Source organism: Chrysochloris asiatica, unplaced genomic scaffold (genome assembly GCF_000296735.1).
Source record: "Chrysochloris asiatica unplaced genomic scaffold, ChrAsi1.0 scaffold00018, whole genome shotgun sequence".
Lineage (NCBI taxonomy): Eukaryota > Metazoa > Chordata > Mammalia > Afrosoricida > Chrysochloridae > Chrysochloris > Chrysochloris asiatica.
In genome coordinates, this window is record NW_006408536.1 from 16,325,668 (window position 1) to 16,344,375 (window position 18,708).

Genomic DNA, 18,708 nt, shown 5'->3' on the forward strand with positions numbered 1-18,708 from the left:
GAACCAGGAAGCAATGGATTTCTTGCTTCTGCCACAAACTCCCCAGCTGTAAGTCTTCAACCTTCTAAATATTCCTTTATATGTGGTTCAGAGTACTGGGACCATCCCCGGAGCCTTCTTGGTTCTGTATTCTGTGTTGTTCTCGGCAGAGCTCGTCACTACACTTCCACCCGATCCGCCATCTTTTTCCGGAAGTGTTCTTCATTTTTATTACTAAACAATATTCCATTGTATGGATGTATCACAATTTGTTTATCTATTCTCTACTTTATGGACATTGGAGTTGTTTCCAGTTTGGGGCTATTATGGAAAAGGCCTCTTGGTGTAAACATTCATTCACAAGCCTTAAGACATATATATTTTTTCTTTTTATGGGGCAGATACCTAGGAATGGGTTTGCCAGGTCATAAATGTATGCTTGCCTTTATTAATGAGCTTTCCCTCCTATGTTCTGAAAATGATTTTATTCTTTACATATTTCTATAATTTCTAGAAATTGTCAACACTAGCAGTGCCAATGCCACTGAACTTGAGAATCAAGTGTCCCAGATGGAGAAGACTCTGGCCTTAGGCAGCTTGGAGCCTAACCTTGCAGAAAAAATGATAAACCAAGTTAGCAAACTCCTTCGTTCCCCACCTGCCTTGCTGGCCCCTCTGACTCAAAGGTATGATTTTATAAACTGATGTGGTGTTGAGAAGACGAGAGCTACTAATGATCTAGATGCTTCTTCCATGATTAATGATAGCCAGATCATTTTCTCCCAATGGGGGCAGTGGTAGTATAGTGGTAGAATTTTTGTCTTACATGCAGGAGACGTGGGTTCAACTCCTGGTCAATGAATTTCATGCACAGCCACCATCCATCTGTTACTGGATGCTTGTGTGTTATGATGCTGAACAGGTTTCAGTGGAGCTTCTGAGCTAAGAGAGAGTAGGAAGAAACGTGTGGCAATCTACTTCTGAGAATCAGCCAGTAACAACTTTTCTCCCAAGTACTAGGTTTATAATGACTTCTCAAATTACTATATTCTGTATAGATTGGAACAACAACAAAACAAGTGGGACTGCTGAATTTGAACTGCCACCTGTTTTTACAGATTGCTGAAAGTGGTGGATGACATTGGCTTACAACTGAATTTTTCAAACAAGACCATAAGTCTAACCTCCCCTTCTTTGGCTCTGGCTGTGATCAGAGTAAATGCCAGTGATTTCAACACAACAACCTTTGCAGCCCAAGACGCTAACAATCTTCAGGTACAGTGTAATTTATTGTGGAAACTATCTTCTTGTACATCATCGTTCTCTGTTGTACTTAATGATTGAGGCAATCGCTGCTTATAGTTTGGGGTGATGTTCAAATATTAAATATGTTGAACAAGGATGCACCACAGACTCAAAACAGAAGTTGGAACAGGATCTAGGGTATCCCTTCGGTGGTCTTTGTTAACCCTTAGCAGCTGAATTGTGGAAGTTTGGGAGAGAGTGTCCAGGGGGAGGGGAATCCTACACAGTTGGAAAAGCAGGGACATCAATTACTTACCAACCCATTTTAATACTTTGACAAGTGTGATGGCTACTCTAGGGAGCCCTGTTGGAGCAAAAGTTTAAGCACTCATCTGCAAACCGAAAAATTGGTGGTTCGAACCCACCCCACAGTTCTGTCGGAGACCGACCAGGTGATCTACTCTTATAAAGACTACAGCCTAGAATACCCTATCGTGCAGTTCTGCTGTGTCACATGGGGTTGCTATGCGTCAAAAATGGACTTGATGGCACCTAACAATAACATGGCAACTACATTGTGTATGGTGGTGTTAAGCATCATAGAATCAGTTCCAGCTCATAGCAACCCTGTATAGGGTTTTCAGGGAGAGGCTAGTGAGTTTGAACTGCCAACTTGCAGTTCAAACTGACCTTGTGGTCCAGCACATTATCCTGCAGCGCCACCCCAGGACGCCACTGGTGCAAAATATCAACCCCACTTCTAGTGTTTTCTATCTGTCTGTTACTTGGCTTGAAATACCAACAAGGTGACGGATCTGCCACTGTGGTCTCCCTGTGGTCTTTAATTACCCAGTATCTTTTGACTGTTCCTGTGTAACCTTAAAATGCTTTCTTCCCTGTTTGGAGTCCTCATTTCCTCTTGAATTGAGCTCTTGGAGGCACCCAAACCCTAGGGAGTTCTGTTCTGCTCTGACATCTGTGAACTGGTAGTCAACTCGATGTCAACCTTTTTTTTTTTTTTGTTTTCTTTAATTGAGCAAAAGCCAGAGAACCAGAAGTAGAACCCACGTTACATAGAGACACCACAGACCAAATGCCCTTACAGAATCCTCCGTCGTAATGAATTGTTGTATTTCCCATGTTTTCCCTATACTAGCTCCAATCACATTTTTACCTTTCACTTGATTGTCAGGTTTCCTTGGAAATGAAAGCTCCTAAGCACAGCATTGGCGTGATTACTCTCCCTTCTTCACTGATGAGTAATCTGCCAGCTGATGATGTGCAACTTGCTTCCAGACTTCAGTTCAACTTTTTTGAAACGCCCGCCCTGTTTCAGGTAAAGTTGGTGCTAACTGCTTTTGGTGGATTTTAATGGTGGTGGCGGTTGCAGGGGGTTGAAGTGGTATTTCTTTTAATCTTCGAATATTCTTAAGCCTATTCTAAGTCAAGGAGCATTGGTGGGGCAATAGATTAAGCATCAGGCTACTAACCAAAAGGATGGTGATTCAAAGTCAATCCGCCACTATGAGGAAGAAAACTGAAGCTGTCTGAGCCCATGAAGCTGTTCAAACTCACCAGCTGTTCCTTGGAAACCCTGTACAGGATCACTATGAGTTAGAACCGAATTGACAGTACTTAACAACAGTAACAACTTATTCAGTGCTTGGACTCCTGGTGTGGTATTGTAGGATCAGCACTGGACTGTGAACCACAAGGTCAGCAGTTCAAACCCACTAGCTGCTCCTCAGAAACCCTATACAGGATCACTATGAGTTGGTACCAACACACACTGGAGGCTTGTGTGTTTTTATAATGCTGAAGAATTAGTCTTGGAAACCCTAAGAAAGAATTATAGGTGGCAATGATTCAGAATTGACTCGATGGCAGTGGGTGGGGGCTCTAAGTCAAAGAAATTGCTTCACAACTTCAGATTATTTTTAAAAACCTGGTCTAATGTTAAGAAGGATAAATTTCAGTAATTGACACTTACATAGCACTACCAAGTGTCCTAAGCACTTAACAAATCATCATTCATTGAATCCTTTGAGCAACCCTATGAGGGAGAAACTATTATTATCCTTATTTCACAGATGGGAGAATAGAGGCACAGGCTAAGTAACTTGCTCAGGGGCACACAGTTTCAATGACTAAATGTTACACTGACTTCAAAATTCACGAGGGTCTTATTGTGTCAATCTGTGCAATTTAATTCAGTATTCAGAGCATTGTATGAATGAGGGTGCCCTGGTGGCACAGTAATTAAGCACATGGTTGCTAACCTAAAGGTCAGTGGTTCAAACCCATCCTGTGGCTCCAAGGAGAATGATGTGGTAGTCTGCTTCCGTAACAATTACAGTGTTAGAAGCCCTATGGAGCAGTTCTACCTTTATCCTACAGAGTCAGTGTGAATTGGAATCTATTTGAAGGCAATGAATTTGGGGTCTAGTAAAATGAGCTGTGTTTCTAATTGTGGAACCCTGAAAAAGTCACATTTCTCCCTTACCTTCCATTTCTGACCTAGGAGGTGAAATAGAGAATGTGGACTCACTAGTCTAAGGAATATTTTCAAGCTTGGAAACTCTTTGATGGTATCCCATTTCTGCCTTTTTCAATTTGTTGATTCTTTGATGTTCTAGGACCCTTACCTGGAGAACCTCTCTCTGATCAGCTATGTCATATCCTCAAGTGTTGCTAATCTGACCATCACAAACTTGACAAGAAACGTGACAGTCACATTAAAGCACATGAATCCAAACCAGGTGAGGAGAGGCCAGTCTAGTCTGTCTGTTACCACACCTTTCAAAGGCTTAGTTGTACACAGGCAGATCCAGCAAAGCCTGAAAGTCAGTCTGGGTAGTGTATAAGAATGACTTTCCACCACTGCAAGAATTATGGAGTGATTTATTGTGCCTGGTAACTGATGGGGGGGGGGGGTGTAGTGGTGAATCAGTAGTAAAATTTGCACCTTCCATGCAGGAAATCTGGTTCAGTCCCAGTCAGTGCACCTCATGTGTAACTACTACCAATCTGTCAGTTACTATTGATGCTGATAGGTTTCAGCAGAATTGCCAGACTAAGATGAATTAGGCTTGTCAATCTACTTCTGAAAATCAGCCGAGAAAACACTGAGTCACAGTGCTGTAATCTGGAAACCATCATGGAATGGTACAGGACTGGGCAGCATTTTGTTTTGTTGTGCATGGGGTCACTATAAGTTAGGGGCTTGGCTTGGTGGCAGTAAATAACAATAACTAGTTTCACCTAGTTTCCAAGAAGGAATGGTACCAAAGCCAGCTCTTATTAACTGCTGCATTTCAGTATGTGTAGCTGCTGCTCTGATTCTCACATCCAAAGAGAGGACTTCAACTGAGAACTATCTATGATCTCGATACTCAATAATAGCACGATCCCTGGACCAGCAGCATCAGCATCCCCTGAGAACTTGTTAAACATGCAGAATGCCACCCTGCTCACCCCCAACCTACTGAATCTGAACCTGCATTTAAACAAGGTTCCAAGATGCTTCATATGCATGTTTGGAGAGTTTAAGAAGTGTCTATGTAAATGGGATTCATTTATTTCTGGGTAGAAAATATTTTCTCGTATAAAACAAGAATTTTTCTTTCAAAATGAAACATGATATTCTGAAATAAAAACATCATGATTTCTTCCCATTGCTTTTCCATAGTTTCAGTTCAGTAAATTAACAATTGGTCATTTATATTTCTGCTACAGAATGAGTTGACAGTGAGATGTGTATTTTGGGACTTGAGTGGAAACGGTAGGTTCTGGTCACATCCTTTTAAAAGTCTTGAGTGGTCAGAGGGGAGGAAGGAGGGGATTGGTAAGGTGGGGGGTAGTCATTGGCACTGTGGCTTTGCTGACAGGACAGATACTCTTCCTAATGCCAACAGGGGGCAGAGGAGGCTGGTCATCCGATGGCTGCTCTGTCCAAGACAAGAAGTTGGATGAAACCATCTGTACCTGCAACCACCTTACAAGCTTCGGTGTCCTATTGGTAATGTATCAGAGGGCAGTGATAGTTCATTGGTAAAATTCTCACTTTCCATGTGGGAGACTGAGTTTATCACTGGCTAAGACAGCCACCATCGGTCTGTCACTGGAGGCTTGTGTATTGCTATGATGCTGAACAGGTTTAAGTGGAGCTTCCAGACCAGGACATGCTAGGAAGAAAGACCTGATGATCTACTTCCAAAAATCAACCAACAAAACCCCTGTGGATCACAATGGTCCACTGTGTGTGGGGTTGGTATGAGTTAGGGGTGGGAAGAGGAAGGGCAACTCCATAGCAACTAAAGCAACAACATGTGACCTTAGAGTCTTTGTCTGAGAAGTAGCTAGATATAATACCATGATGTCTATAATGTGACAAATGATTTTGACATGTCAGCAAATATGATCTTGTAGCAAAGTTATAAACCAAAGACGTTCTTCTAATAAGCAAATCTTAATAAGCAAATACTTATACATAGAATGCGAGTACTATTTTTTTTTACATTATATTTTTATATTGGGAGTACAGTATGATATACACTGGACCGAGAATCACGAGGCCTGTGATTTGAGCCTTTCAGCTGCTCTGTATGAAAAATATGAGGCTTTCTGCTCCCGCAAAGATTTTAAAAAGCCTTGGAAACCCTATACAGGGTCACTATGAGTCAGAACTGACTCAAAGTCACTTAGTAACAACAACAACAACAAATTTTTATATTTAAGTTTTTCTCTTTTAAAATAGCTAAAAGGACTAGTGAAGTCAAATTAAAATAGGTAATAACAATTGTTATTTTGCATTGCATTCTAAAATTTACCAAAGACTTAGATGTAAATGATCTTATTGACTCTTCCAGTAGTCCTGCAAGATAGGTAGAATGAGAAGTTGTTATTGGCATTTTACTGAAGGCAGAATTAAGATTTATTTGTTATGTAATTGCTCATCATGATAGAGCGAAGATACTTAAGAGCCAAGAGTTAAGCCCCTACTTTGTTGCTTTTCCAGTGCACCAAAATGCAATGGTTAATACTTGAGTTCTGATCCAAATTTGAGTCCTGACTCCTCCAGTTCTTAGCTATGTGACCTTGGTAAAGTTACATAACCTCTTTGGGCTTCCTTTTTACCTGATGGTAATAATTGTGCCTACCTCATAGGTTTGCTGAGCAGCTTATGCATGAGCATCTGGAACAGTAAATACATGTAAATCATGACTCTTTTTTATTTTTATTTTATTTAAAAATATTTCATCATTGAAAGCAACATTTTATTTTCCAGGACCTATCTCGAACATCAGTACCACCTGCGCAGATGATGGCTCTGACGTTTATCACCTATATTGGTTGTGGGCTTTCATCAATTTTTCTGTCTGTTACTCTTGTAACCTACATAGCCTTTGAGTGAGTAACTACAACTGGAAACTCATATTCTGGGATTCAGTGCTCACCTCCATTGCCAAAATATATTATTAATTAATGGCTTTGCTTGACCAATACAACCATCCGATGGAAAACGTCTATGTAAAACATCATGAGACTTGTTCACTACTCTATGAACTCACTGAAGGGCCGAGGTTCAATCTTAATTGTCTTTGTACCCTAGAATGATGCTTGGTCCCTAGTAGACATTGAGTATGGAACAAAAGATAAATACAGGCCCAGAAATGCATGAATCTGAAACATACCATAGCATCCTGTACAGCTAAAGAATTGTGCTGAATAAATTAAGTTTCTAAATTTTACTGAACAAGCATGAAAGATTGAATCCATTAAATGGCACGGGAATGAAGAAGAATAAACGGTATAAATATATTTGAGAGTGTGGCTTTGTTAGTCAAAAAGAATGACATTCCAAATAACAACACCTCCTTTGTGGCTTACCAGAAGTGTCCTTTTGGTCTGTTTTTGGAAGTTCCTGAAAATTCTGTTTGCAAAGAATAATATAAGCGGTTTTATGACATTAACTAAAAAGAACAAGAAGGCCTTGGTATTTAGATTTTAGACACTGATGAAGAAGTGTGCAAATTTCTTTTCAGTGCCCAACTTAAGGGCCCAGCTGTGACTACAGATCTTCTAGTTGTTGTTGTTGTTGTTAAGTGTCATAGAGTCAGTTCTGACCCATAGTGATCCTGTATAGGGTTTCTGAGGAGAAGCTTGTGAGCTTGAACCACTGACCTTGCAGTTTAAATGGCTTTGCAGTCTGGCGCATTAACCCACAGCGCCACACCAGGACTCCACAGACCTTCTAGTAGGCCTTTAGAAATACTATTGTTGTTAAGTGCATTCAAGCCGGTTCCGACTCATAGCAACCCTGTAAAAGATTTCTGAGGAGCAGCTGGTAACCTAGTAGTTCAAACCGACCTTGAGGTCAAGTGCTTATCCTGCAGCACCACACCAAGACTAACTTACCATAAGGTCAGCCATTACTGGGAATGATTTCACCAGATCTAATTTCACACACATGAATATGTACATGTCACCAATGAGCTATAGTTTCCTGTGCCTGTTACATTTGTTGTTGTTAAGTGCCATCCGGTTGGTTCCAACTCACAGCAACCCTGTATAGGGTTTCCAAGGAGTGGCTGGTGAGTTTGAACCACAGACCTTATGATTAGCAGTTTTGTGCTTATGCTATAGGGCCACACCAGGACTCCATTTAGCTACACTTTAAAACTCTTTTTCCCATGATCTCATTTTAACTAATCACACAAGATGATAGGCAAATCATTGGACTTTGAAGATCTGAATACAGTAGCCTATTTATGAGATACAGAAGAAATGCTTCTAGAAGTTGTTGTTGTTGTTGTGTGCCGTGGAGTCAGTTCCGACTCATAGCGACCCTGCCCAGGGTTTCTGAGGCTGTAAATCTTTACGGGAGCAGAAAGTCTCATCTTTCTCCCATGGAACAGCTGGTAGTTTCGAACTGCTGTCCTTGTGATTTGCAGCCTGATTCTTAACTACTACGCTACCAGAACTCCTTACCAGAGCTCCTTAAGTCGGGTTAAAATGGGGTGGGTGTACAGGGGATTCCATTACAAACCATTTAAAAGGATGGGTCAAAAGTCAGCATGTCAAAGGCCCCACTGAGATATAAACATATATTTTCCATAGGGTCATCACAGATAATTGTGTTTAGATTTTTTTCCCCCTTTTTTGTTTATGGTGGTGGTTTGCTCTCCTTTACCCCACCTCTACCCCCTCACCTCAAACACATACTCAAATAGAAGAAATTTATGCATTTGGCCAAACAATAAAAATAAACTCAGGGACAGCCTGACAGATATGCCTATATAAAGGTTGGCAGAATGTCATGCTAATTATTTTCTTGTCCTTTCCTTGTAGAAAGATCCGGAGGGATTACCCTTCCAAAATCCTCATCCAACTGTGTGCTGCTCTGCTCCTACTAAACCTGGTGTTCCTTCTGGACTCGTGGATTGCTCTATATAGCATGCCAGGCCTCTGCATCTCAGTGGCTGCATTTCTTCATTATTTCCTCTTGGTCTCATTCACATGGATGGGCCTGGAAGCATTCCATATGTACCTGGCCCTCGTCAAAGTATTTAATACTTATATCCGAAAATACATTCTTAAATTCTGCATCATCGGCTGGGGTAGGTCTGATTTTTGCTTATACTTTGCCTGGACTTTCTGTGCTTTTTCTTCAGTATTTAGACTTGGAATCAAGTAGAGATGTTGATGAATCAGGTCACACGTGGCAGGTGCTAAGACAATTTTCTTCTCCTTACATGCTGAGCTGAGCTTTATTTTCCTGTGTTTGTTACATTTAGTTATACTTTAAAACTCTTTTTTTCTATGATCTCATTTTAACTAAATCACAAGATGACAAGTGTGTCAAGTCTGTTTAGCACACCTGTATATTGCCTCTGGATTAGTTACAATTATAAAACTCTTTGAAGTAGGACTATGAGTTAGTTCTCTTTGTATCTCCAGCAACTAGAATTCAGACTGTCTTATAGAAGATGCTCAATAAATTGAAAATTTTAGGTTGGTGGGAATGAGATTTAACTCTCAGTTGCCAGACACCCAGCCAGAATCACTGTTTGTACCTCCCAGATATCACATGCACGCACAATGGTATACTCAAAAAGGGCAGCACATACAATACTTAATGTAATGTCTTCGCCACACTGGTGCAGTATTTCAGATCCTGTGGATCACAAAGTCTTCATCTTCCCAAAGATCTTGAAGGGTTTTTCATTTAATTCCTCATCCAATGTAGGAGCTTCTTCAATTTGACTTGACTTAACCTTGACTAATGTTAATTTAATCTCAGCTTGAGTACTTCCATGATAACATTGCCTTGTTGTTGTTGTTATTGTTAAATGCCATTGAGTTGGTTCCGACTCTTTGTAACCCTTTATAGGGTTTCTGAGGAGTGCCTGGTGGGTTTGAACTGCCGACCTTGTGGTTAACAGTCCAGTGCTGATCCTACAGCACCACAGCTAATGACCATTTTCTAAAGCTCTACAGTTCTCATCTGTAGGCTACACACTGGTGGCACTTACCCTGGTGGTCTTGGTGGTTTTGCTCTCTGAGGTAAAAAGCAATATGCTGATACTTCTGCCAGCATTCTTTTGATGATCTGCAAGTTATATATAGCAATGTATATGATGCTCTATTTTTGAAAGTATTTTCACATAAGTAACTGCATGTAAGACAAACCAGTGAGGAAGTTGTTGTTGTTGGGTACCATCAAGTCGGTTCCTACTCACAGCGACCCTATGCACAACAGAACAAAACACTGTCCGGTCCTGGGCCACCTCACAATCGTTGCTACGCTTGAGCCCATTGATGTTGCCACTGTGCCAATCCATCTCACTGGGGGTCTTCCTCTTTTTCTCTGACCCTTCACTTTACCAAACATGATATCTCTCTCCAGTGACTGGTCCCTCCTGACAATATGTCCAAAGTATGGTAGACTAAGTCTGGCCATCCTGGCCTCCAAGGAGCACTCTGGCTGTACCTCTCCCAACACAGATCTGTTTATTCTTTTGGCAGTCCCTCATGGTATTTATTGCTAACTCCAGAAAAACTGGCTCAAAGTGATGACGTGATCCACAGAGTTCAAGAACAACCCAACCTGGCTTTTTGACTTCTTATGCAGTAGACCTTCCACTGTATTAAAGTGTCTAGTCCCCAGGCCCCTTCCTCTCTTCATGCTAAATATTGTTATTGTTGTTAAGTGCTGTGGAGTCGGTTCTGACTCATAGTGACCCTGTACAGGGTTTCTGAGGCTGTAAATATTTACAGGAGCAGAAAGCCTCATCTTTCGCCCATGTAGCAGCTGGTGTATTCAAATCACTGACCTTGTGGTTAGCAGTCCAGAGCTTACCCCATATTCCATACACAATAGGACTTCAGACCCTATCAGTCATCCTATCTTTGAGAAGAATAACAGAACATCACCTTGTCCCCACTCATCCCAGAAAGATAAATCCTGGCTCCTGTCATTGGCCATGGAGTCTGTCTGCTTTGTAGAATGCTGAGAGGTCAAGGGCAAGTGCCCCCACCTCCATTATTTTATTTCTAGAAAAGTGTCTCACTTAGAAAATCATGTCAATGTCGATGGAAGGTGCAAACACAAAGGAATTAAATGAAATAATACGAGATGTACATGAGATTGTGCCAGGGACACGTACCCATCTGTGAGATGAAATTGTGGTTTGTTTACCAGAGCTTTGAGACTGGATGTCAGACTGGTCTGTGTGCAGATGGGAGGTAGCAGTATGGGTTAGGGGGCAGGGGTTGGCGGGGACTGCTGAGAAGGACTCCTTCCTGGCAAAGGGCATTTTAAGCTGAAAATGAACCTTCTAATCGAGATTCCTCTTAGCAGAAGTGCCTGATGGCTGCCACCCACAAATCAGCCAGGTCAGACTCCTCATCATCAAAGTGTTCCATATAATCATTTGAGGACTTTGGGTTTCATAATTAAAGTTTCATCCAGAGTTGCTGGTGTTAATTTTTTTAATTTCCATGGTATTAAATTTATGTATGAACTCATAAGCTTTATTTCTCAATTCTTGAATTGGGGGATGTCTGGTCTACAAGTCAGACAAGAGTTCCGAAGAGCAGCAGAGGGTTTTGAAATCATAGACACAGAAGAACAAGGAAGCAATGCCGGACAGATTTCAAGATTGTCTGGCAGGCATTTTCTTTCCTTATTTGGGTTCAAGGCGAAATTTTGGACAAGGTTAACTAAACAACAAGTCCTGATTCAGTAGCTTAGGCTTCTGTTTCTAGAAGAGTCGATTGATTGATGGCTTTTGGATCCTGGAAAAGTCAAGCAATTTTACAGCAAATAAAAACTAACTAGGCCTCATTTTGCTGACATGGGGCTTAGTGTAAGTGACTCCATTTGGGGCCTAGTGTAGGATAATCACTGGACTGTGGGTTAATGCACCAGACTGCAAAGCCATTTGAACTGCAAGGTCAGCAGTTCAAGCTTACCAGCTGCTCCTTGGAAACCCTACACAGGGTCGCGATGGTTTGGAATCGACTTGATGGCACTTCACAACAACACTAACTGCAAGGTCTGCATTTCAAACCTATCAGCTGCTCCTTGGAAACCCCATACAAGGTGGCTATGAGTCGGCACCAACTCAATGGTACTGAAAAATAACAACATAGGTTGGAGCCCTGGTGGATCAGTGGTTAAGCACCTGCCTGCTAACCAAAAAGTCAGTGATTAGAACCTATCTGGTAGTCTGTTCCCTTAAAGACTGTTGTTGGTAAATGCCATCGAGTCCAGCCTGGAAACCCTATAGGGCTGTTCTACTCTGTCCTCTGGGGTCACAATGAGTCAGAATCGACTCAATGACAACACACTAACACTGGTAACCCCAGTGTGCTGACTCGCTGACATTTGGTTTGCATTTTGGAGCCCTTCACTTTGCCTGATGCCTGATCCTTAAAATTACGTTCCAGAAGTGTGTGAGTTAAGGTAACGCTCGCTAAACCCTTAAGTTAATTGATAAACCCTGACATCTCAGTAGAAGATAATTTCTCACTTATGTGCAATCTTGTAAGTGGGGGTTATCTCTGGTCTTGCGATTATTCAGGATCTAAGTGAATGGAGGCTAGACCCCAAGTCATGACTTCCAAGGTTGCCCCATAAGTAAGGAAAAGAAAGAGCAGAGGATGTTGTAGGAGGTTTTTATGGGAACGGCATGGAGGCAGAGCAGAACACTTCTGCTCATATCCCATTCGCCAAAACTTAGTCATGTGGCCACACAGACCTAACTGCAAAGGAAGCTAGGAGATGTCTAGTTGTGTGCCCAGTCTCCAACCACAAGAGACTAGTCAACGTCTATCTAAGAACAATATACAATATGATCTTTAATTTTCCTTCTCATTATTTTGGTTATTAGAACTGTCTGTGACCAATATTTCCCATCTTCCAGGACTTCCAGCTGTGGTTGTAGCTATCATTCTGGTCATATCCCCATATAACTATGGGCTTGGATCCTATGGGAAATTCTCCAATGGCTCACCGGATGACTTGTGAGTATAAAGCCGCTGAGGAAATGATGGACCTAATCAGGCGCTCACTGAATAAAACCCAGTACAATTTACAACAGCCTTTGCAGTTAAATATAATGAGATGAGCTAGTTGGAAATGCCATGTTACTACTTAAGTGTGAAAAAGGAATTAAGGAGAAGTATTTTGACACTATCTCTATAACCTATGATTAAAAAAAAAAAAAAAAAAGAAATGCCAGTTACATTATTTTAATAAAGACATATGGAGTAAGAGTAGGATTTACAGGGGGAAATCCTGAATGGTTAGAAAAAGATAGTATTTAAAAAATTGCAATCACCAAGTACCCTAAAATAAACTCTCTTAGATATTTTTTCTCATTAGAGATGTAAATGGTTGTAGAGAACAGCAGTTTTATCCTTTTTTTTTTTCCTTTGGAGACACTATTTCAGCAAAACGATACAGGTTCATTGTAATTGTATCATGTGAACTCTCTTTCAGTAGTGTAATATATCTTTCCATTTTTTCCCTCCCCCTGCCACCCAATTCCAGTTGCTGGATCAACAGCAATATGGTCTTCTATATTACAGTCGTGGGATATTTCTGTGTGATATTTTTGCTGAATGTCAGCATGTTCATTGTGGTCCTGATCCAGCTCTGCCGAATTAAAAAGAAGAAACAACTGGGGGCCCAGCGGAAAACCAGTATTCAAGACCTCAGGAGTGTTGCTGGCCTTACGTTTTTGCTGGGAATTACTTGGGGCTTTGCCTTCTTTGCTTGGGGACCAGTTAACGTCGCATTTATGTACCTCTTTGCCATCTTTAATACCTTACAAGGTGAGTCCTACATCATTCAATAGGAGCTGAATGATCCCGTTTGCTATGTTCTTTTAAGTTAATTCTGACTCGTAGTGATTCCTTGTAAATTGCTCCATAGGGTTTTCTGGATTATAATCTTTCTAGGAGCAGATCTTTCTCCCAGTGAGCCACTGGGTGGGTTCAAGCCACCAACCTTTTGGTTAGTAGCCAAGTGCTTATCCATTGTGTCGTCAGAAAACCTAAAAAACCACTGCCATCAAGTGGATTCCGACTCACATCAACCCTGTATAAGGTTTCTGAGACTAGAAATCTTTAGCTACTAAACAGCTACTTTGCAGACACTCTCATTTTCTGTTGTTGTTGTTAAGTGCCATCAATTTAGTTCCGACTCATAGCAACACTCCATAGGGTTTCTGAGGAGCGGTTGGTGGGTTTGAACTACCAATTTTGCAGTTAGCAACCCATTGCCTGACCCACAGTGTCACCAGGGCTCCTTTTAAAGGAATATACTGATACTAAAAGTGAGAGTGGAGTCCTGGTGTGGCACTGTAGAATAAGCACTGGACAGCTAACCACAAGTCAGCAGTTCAAGGCAGCTTCAGGTATATTTGTAGCAAAACAAGTTTATCTATGAGAAAAGGTGCTTTGAGATCTTTGGAAAAAGAGTGTTCGCTAAATTCATGAAGTAGTACTTTTTTCTTCTTATTCTTCGTGATCTCAGCACAGAAAACATATTGATGGAATCTTCCGGGAACATTCTGAGAGAGCCAATTATTCTTCCTTCCCTTGGTGCTTTACTTATTTTCTTTCTTTCTTTAAGAAAACTCTTGGTTGGTATAGAACACGTGCATACCGAAGAGCATCCATACCATAAATACCCCTTTGAGGGTTTACCACTGACCTGGGAAGGCTGTGTTTGATTTGTAGACAATGATAAATGTGAAAGCAGTAGCCAGACCCAAATGACAACAGTCTTTGCTGTTGTTAGTTGTTGTCAAGGCAGCTCTGACTCATGGCAGCCCCTGTACAAGAGAATGCAAACTTGCCCGGTGCTGCACTGGCTTCAGGATCGTGGGTATACCTGAGTCCATTGTTATAGCTTCTGTGTATTTTGAGTGCCTTCCAACCTCAGGAGGCTTATCTTTCAGCATTATTGGGCAATAGTCTGTTGAGATTCATTGGGTTTTTAGAAGTCGATTGCCAGACCTTTCTTCCTGGTCAGCTTTAGTATACAAGTTCTGCTGAAGCTTGTCCACCACGGGTGACCCTGCTGGTATTTGAAATATGGATGGCATCACAAGCCTCTGCAGTACGCCAAACTGACAGACGGGTGGTGAGGCAGCAGCCTTCAGGACCACTGTACATTGATTGCTGATTACTTCAAAGAGTCCCATTTCTTAATGAAGCCAAACAGCTTCATTAACAACCTGCGATATGCTGATGATACAACCTTGCTTGCTGAAAGTGAAGAGGACTTGAAACATATACTTATGAAGATCACAGAGCACAGCCTTCAATATGGATTACATCTCAATGTTAAGAAAACAAAAATCCTCACCACTGGACCAATAAACAGCATTCTTATCAATGGAGAAAAGATTGAAGTTGTCAAGGACTTCATTCTTCTTGGATCAACTGTCAACACTCGTGGAAGCAGCAGTCAAGAGATCAGACAACGTATTTCATTGGGCAAATCTGCTGCACAAGAACTTTTTAAAGTACTGAAGAGCAGAGATGTCAGCTTGAGGACTAAGGTACGTCTGACCCAAGCCATAGTATTTTCAATAACCTCATATGGATGCGAAAGCTGGACAGTGAATAAGGAAGATCGTAGAAGAATTGATGCCTTTGAGTTGTGGTGTTGGAGGAGAATACTGAAAGTGCCATGGACTGCCAAAAGAACCAATAGATCTGTTTTGGAAGAAGTACAACCAGAGTGCTCCTTGGAGGCCAAGATGGCTAAGCTTCGTCTCTCCTACTTTGGACACATTGTCCGGAGAGAACAGTCGCTGGAGAAGGATGTCATGCTGGGTAAGGTGGAGGGTCAGAGAAAAAGAGGAAGACCCCCAACAAGATGGATCAGCCAGGTGGCATCATTGATGGACTCAAGGGTGGCAGTGGTAGTGAGGTTGGCCCAGGATCGGACATTGTTTCGTTCTGCTGTGCATGGGGTCGCTATGAGTCGGTTCCGACTCGATGGCACCTGACAACAACAACAACAACGGCAAAAATAGCATAGTGATACTCTTGTTATTGGACTCCTGGTGTGGCGCTATAGGATCAGCACTGGGCTGTGAACCACAAGATTGGCTGTCCAAACCTACCAACTGCTCCTTAGAAACTCTATACAGGAGTGCTATGAGTCAGAACTGACTCTACAGCACTTAACAACACTTGTTATCAAAGGCTTGTCAACTGTGTTAAGTTGTTTGTTTTTCATTCATCTAATCTTTATTTTTTTAACATTTTTTTGTGGTTTGAGTGAAAATTTACCAAGCAAATTATTTTTCCATTAAACAATGTATACATATTTTGTTTTATGACATTGGTTGCAATCCACTCAATCTAACAAACAGCATTCTTCACACTTCTTCCTGGGTTTTATCTGTTGCCATTTCTATTTCTTTCGTACCCATTTCTGCCCTCTGAGCTTTGTTTCTGGGCAAATGTTGCCATTTTGGTCTTACATGGTAAATTTTTCTGAGAAGTTTGTTCCTTATGGGTGTTATTGTTGACTTTATAAGCCTGCCTATTGTTTGACTGGAGTCCTTCTGTGGTGTTGTAGGATAATAAAGCACTGGGCCACAAGGTCGCTTTTTAACTATAGGTTGACAGTTCAAACTCACTAGCTAATCCTCAGAGTCGCTATGAGTAAAAAACAACTCAATGGCACTTAATAACAACAACAACAACAACAATTGTTTGACTGGAAGGTGATCTCTAGGGATAAGTTCAGCTCCAGGTTTGAAGAGGGTCTAAGGTCTATCAGCGCAGAAGTTCCACCAGTCTATATTAGACCAATTGTTAAATGCTGCTGAGTCAGTCCTGACTCATAGTGACCCTGTATAGAGTTTCCAAGGAGCAGCTGGTGAATTTGAGCTGCCAACCTTGTGACTTAAAATGACCTTGTGGTCCCATGCTTATCCTACAGCCCTAGTGTTGTTGTTGTGAAGTGCTGTCGAGTTGGTTCTGGCCCATAGAGACCCTGTATAGGGTTTTCGAGGAGTAGCTGGTGAACTTGAACCGCCGACCTTGCAGTTCAAACGACTTTGCAGTCTGGCGCATTAACCCACAGTGCCACCCCAGGACTCCTCTATAGGACACCAGGATTCATCTGTTCTTTTTTGACTATTTTGAGTTTGTTCTACATTTCTCTCCCACTCTGTCCAGGGTCTTGTATTATGATCCTGAGCAGTGCTCAGTAGCTTTCTGGTCTCAGGGTCATGGAGGCTGTGGTTCAAGGGGTCTATTAGTTTTCTGGACTAATTGTTTCCTTGAGTTTTTTAGATTTTCTTTGCTCCTGATGGGGAGAGACCAATAGTTGCATTGAAAGCTTTTAAGACCCCGGTTGCTACTCACCAAAGTAGGATGTAGAATATTACCTGTGTGGGCTATATTAGGTCAATTAACCTAGATGTGTTCCCCAAGACTGTGGTCCTAAGCTCTCAAGACCAGTGACTCAATTCTTCAAGGTATTTGGTTATGACTGAGAAGTTTTCATAGCTTTATCCCCTGTGTTCTCTACTATATACATGGATATATTTGCAGCTCACACAAATACACATATAGAAATATTTCCTGCCAAACCTATATATATGCCATCCCACACCTGTTCAGCTTGCATGTCTACCTGTGTATCCATTTGTAGATTATTGTTACTCTTAATGCAATGTTGTGTGTATAATAATACTTGCCTTTTGCACTTATGCACCTCTCATAGTCTTCCTTTACTTTGGTCGTGTTATGCTTACCTCCCCGTTATTGTACATTGCCTTACTCTTCATCTAATTTAATACGGGTCTAGGATCAGAACAGCCACGAATGCCTGACAGAACTGCGATGATACAGATGTGCACATTCTTTTTTTTTTTTTTTTTTTTTGGTATCTGTTCATTGATCTCTCACTCTCTGCGTACCTCCATTCTGATGACTAGAGGGGGTGCCTGAGTGAATGGACACCCCACCCCCACCCTTGGAGGGTTCAACTACGCGTGTGCGGGACCTTCATTTGCTGATGGGGCACAACTCAAAATGAAGAGAAACAGCCATTGAAAATCGGAACATGGAATGTATAAAGTATGAATCTGGGAAAATTGGAAGTTGTCAAAAATGAAATGGAATGCATAAATATCATTGGAATCTGACAACCACACGGTTTACTATGTCAGGAATGACAAATTGAAGAGGAATGGTGTTGCATTCATTGTCAAAAAGAACATATCCAGATCAGTAATGAAGTGCAACGCTGTCTGTGATAGGATAATATCCATGCGCCTACAGCAAAGTCCAGTTAATACCACTACTATTCAAATTTATGCACCAACCACTAAAGCCAGTGAGGATGAAATAGACAGATTCTACCAACTTCTTCAATCTGAAATCGATCAAGATGCATTGAACATTACTAGTGATTGGAATGCAAAGGTTGGGAGCAAAGAGGAAGGATCAGTAGTTGGAAAATATGACCTTGGTGATACAAATGATGATGGAGAATGCATGATAGAATTCTGTAAAACCAATGATTTTTTAAATTTCAAATATCTTCTTTAGACAGCATAAGAGATGACTATATACATGGACCTCACCAGATGGAATACATAGAAATCAAATCGACTACATCTGCAGAAAGAGACAATGAAAAAGCTCCATCTCATCAGTGAAAACAAGGCCAGGGGCAGACTGTGGAACAGACCATCATTTACTCATATGCAGATTCAAACTGAAGCTGAAGAAAATGAAAACAAGTCCACGAGAGCCAAAATATGACCTTGAATATATGCCACCTGAATTTAGAGATCATCTGAAGAACAGATTTGATCCATTAAACACTAAAGAACCGAAGACCAGAATTGTGGGATGACATCAAGAACATCATACATGAAAAAAGCAAAAAGTCATTGAGAAGACAAGAAAGAAGGAAAAGGTCAAAATGGATGTCAG

General features: G+C 41.3%; 1 protein-coding gene across 1 annotated transcript in view; it reads left to right on the forward strand.

Moving 5' to 3' along the window:
• GPR64 (G protein-coupled receptor 64) overlaps positions 1-18,708 on the forward strand; it is a 108,552-nt gene that overhangs the window by 76,535 nt on the left and 13,309 nt on the right. Inside the window, exons 14-23 of the mRNA XM_006835680.1 lie at positions 494-665; positions 1,098-1,254; positions 2,417-2,560; positions 3,861-3,983; positions 4,960-5,005; positions 5,139-5,242; positions 6,512-6,633; positions 8,575-8,843; positions 12,654-12,753; positions 13,283-13,566. Coding sequence (XP_006835743.1) covers positions 494-665; positions 1,098-1,254; positions 2,417-2,560; positions 3,861-3,983; positions 4,960-5,005; positions 5,139-5,242; positions 6,512-6,633; positions 8,575-8,843; positions 12,654-12,753; positions 13,283-13,566 — 1,521 coding nt within the window. The remainder of the gene's footprint in view (positions 1-493; positions 666-1,097; positions 1,255-2,416; positions 2,561-3,860; positions 3,984-4,959; positions 5,006-5,138; positions 5,243-6,511; positions 6,634-8,574; positions 8,844-12,653; positions 12,754-13,282; positions 13,567-18,708) is intronic.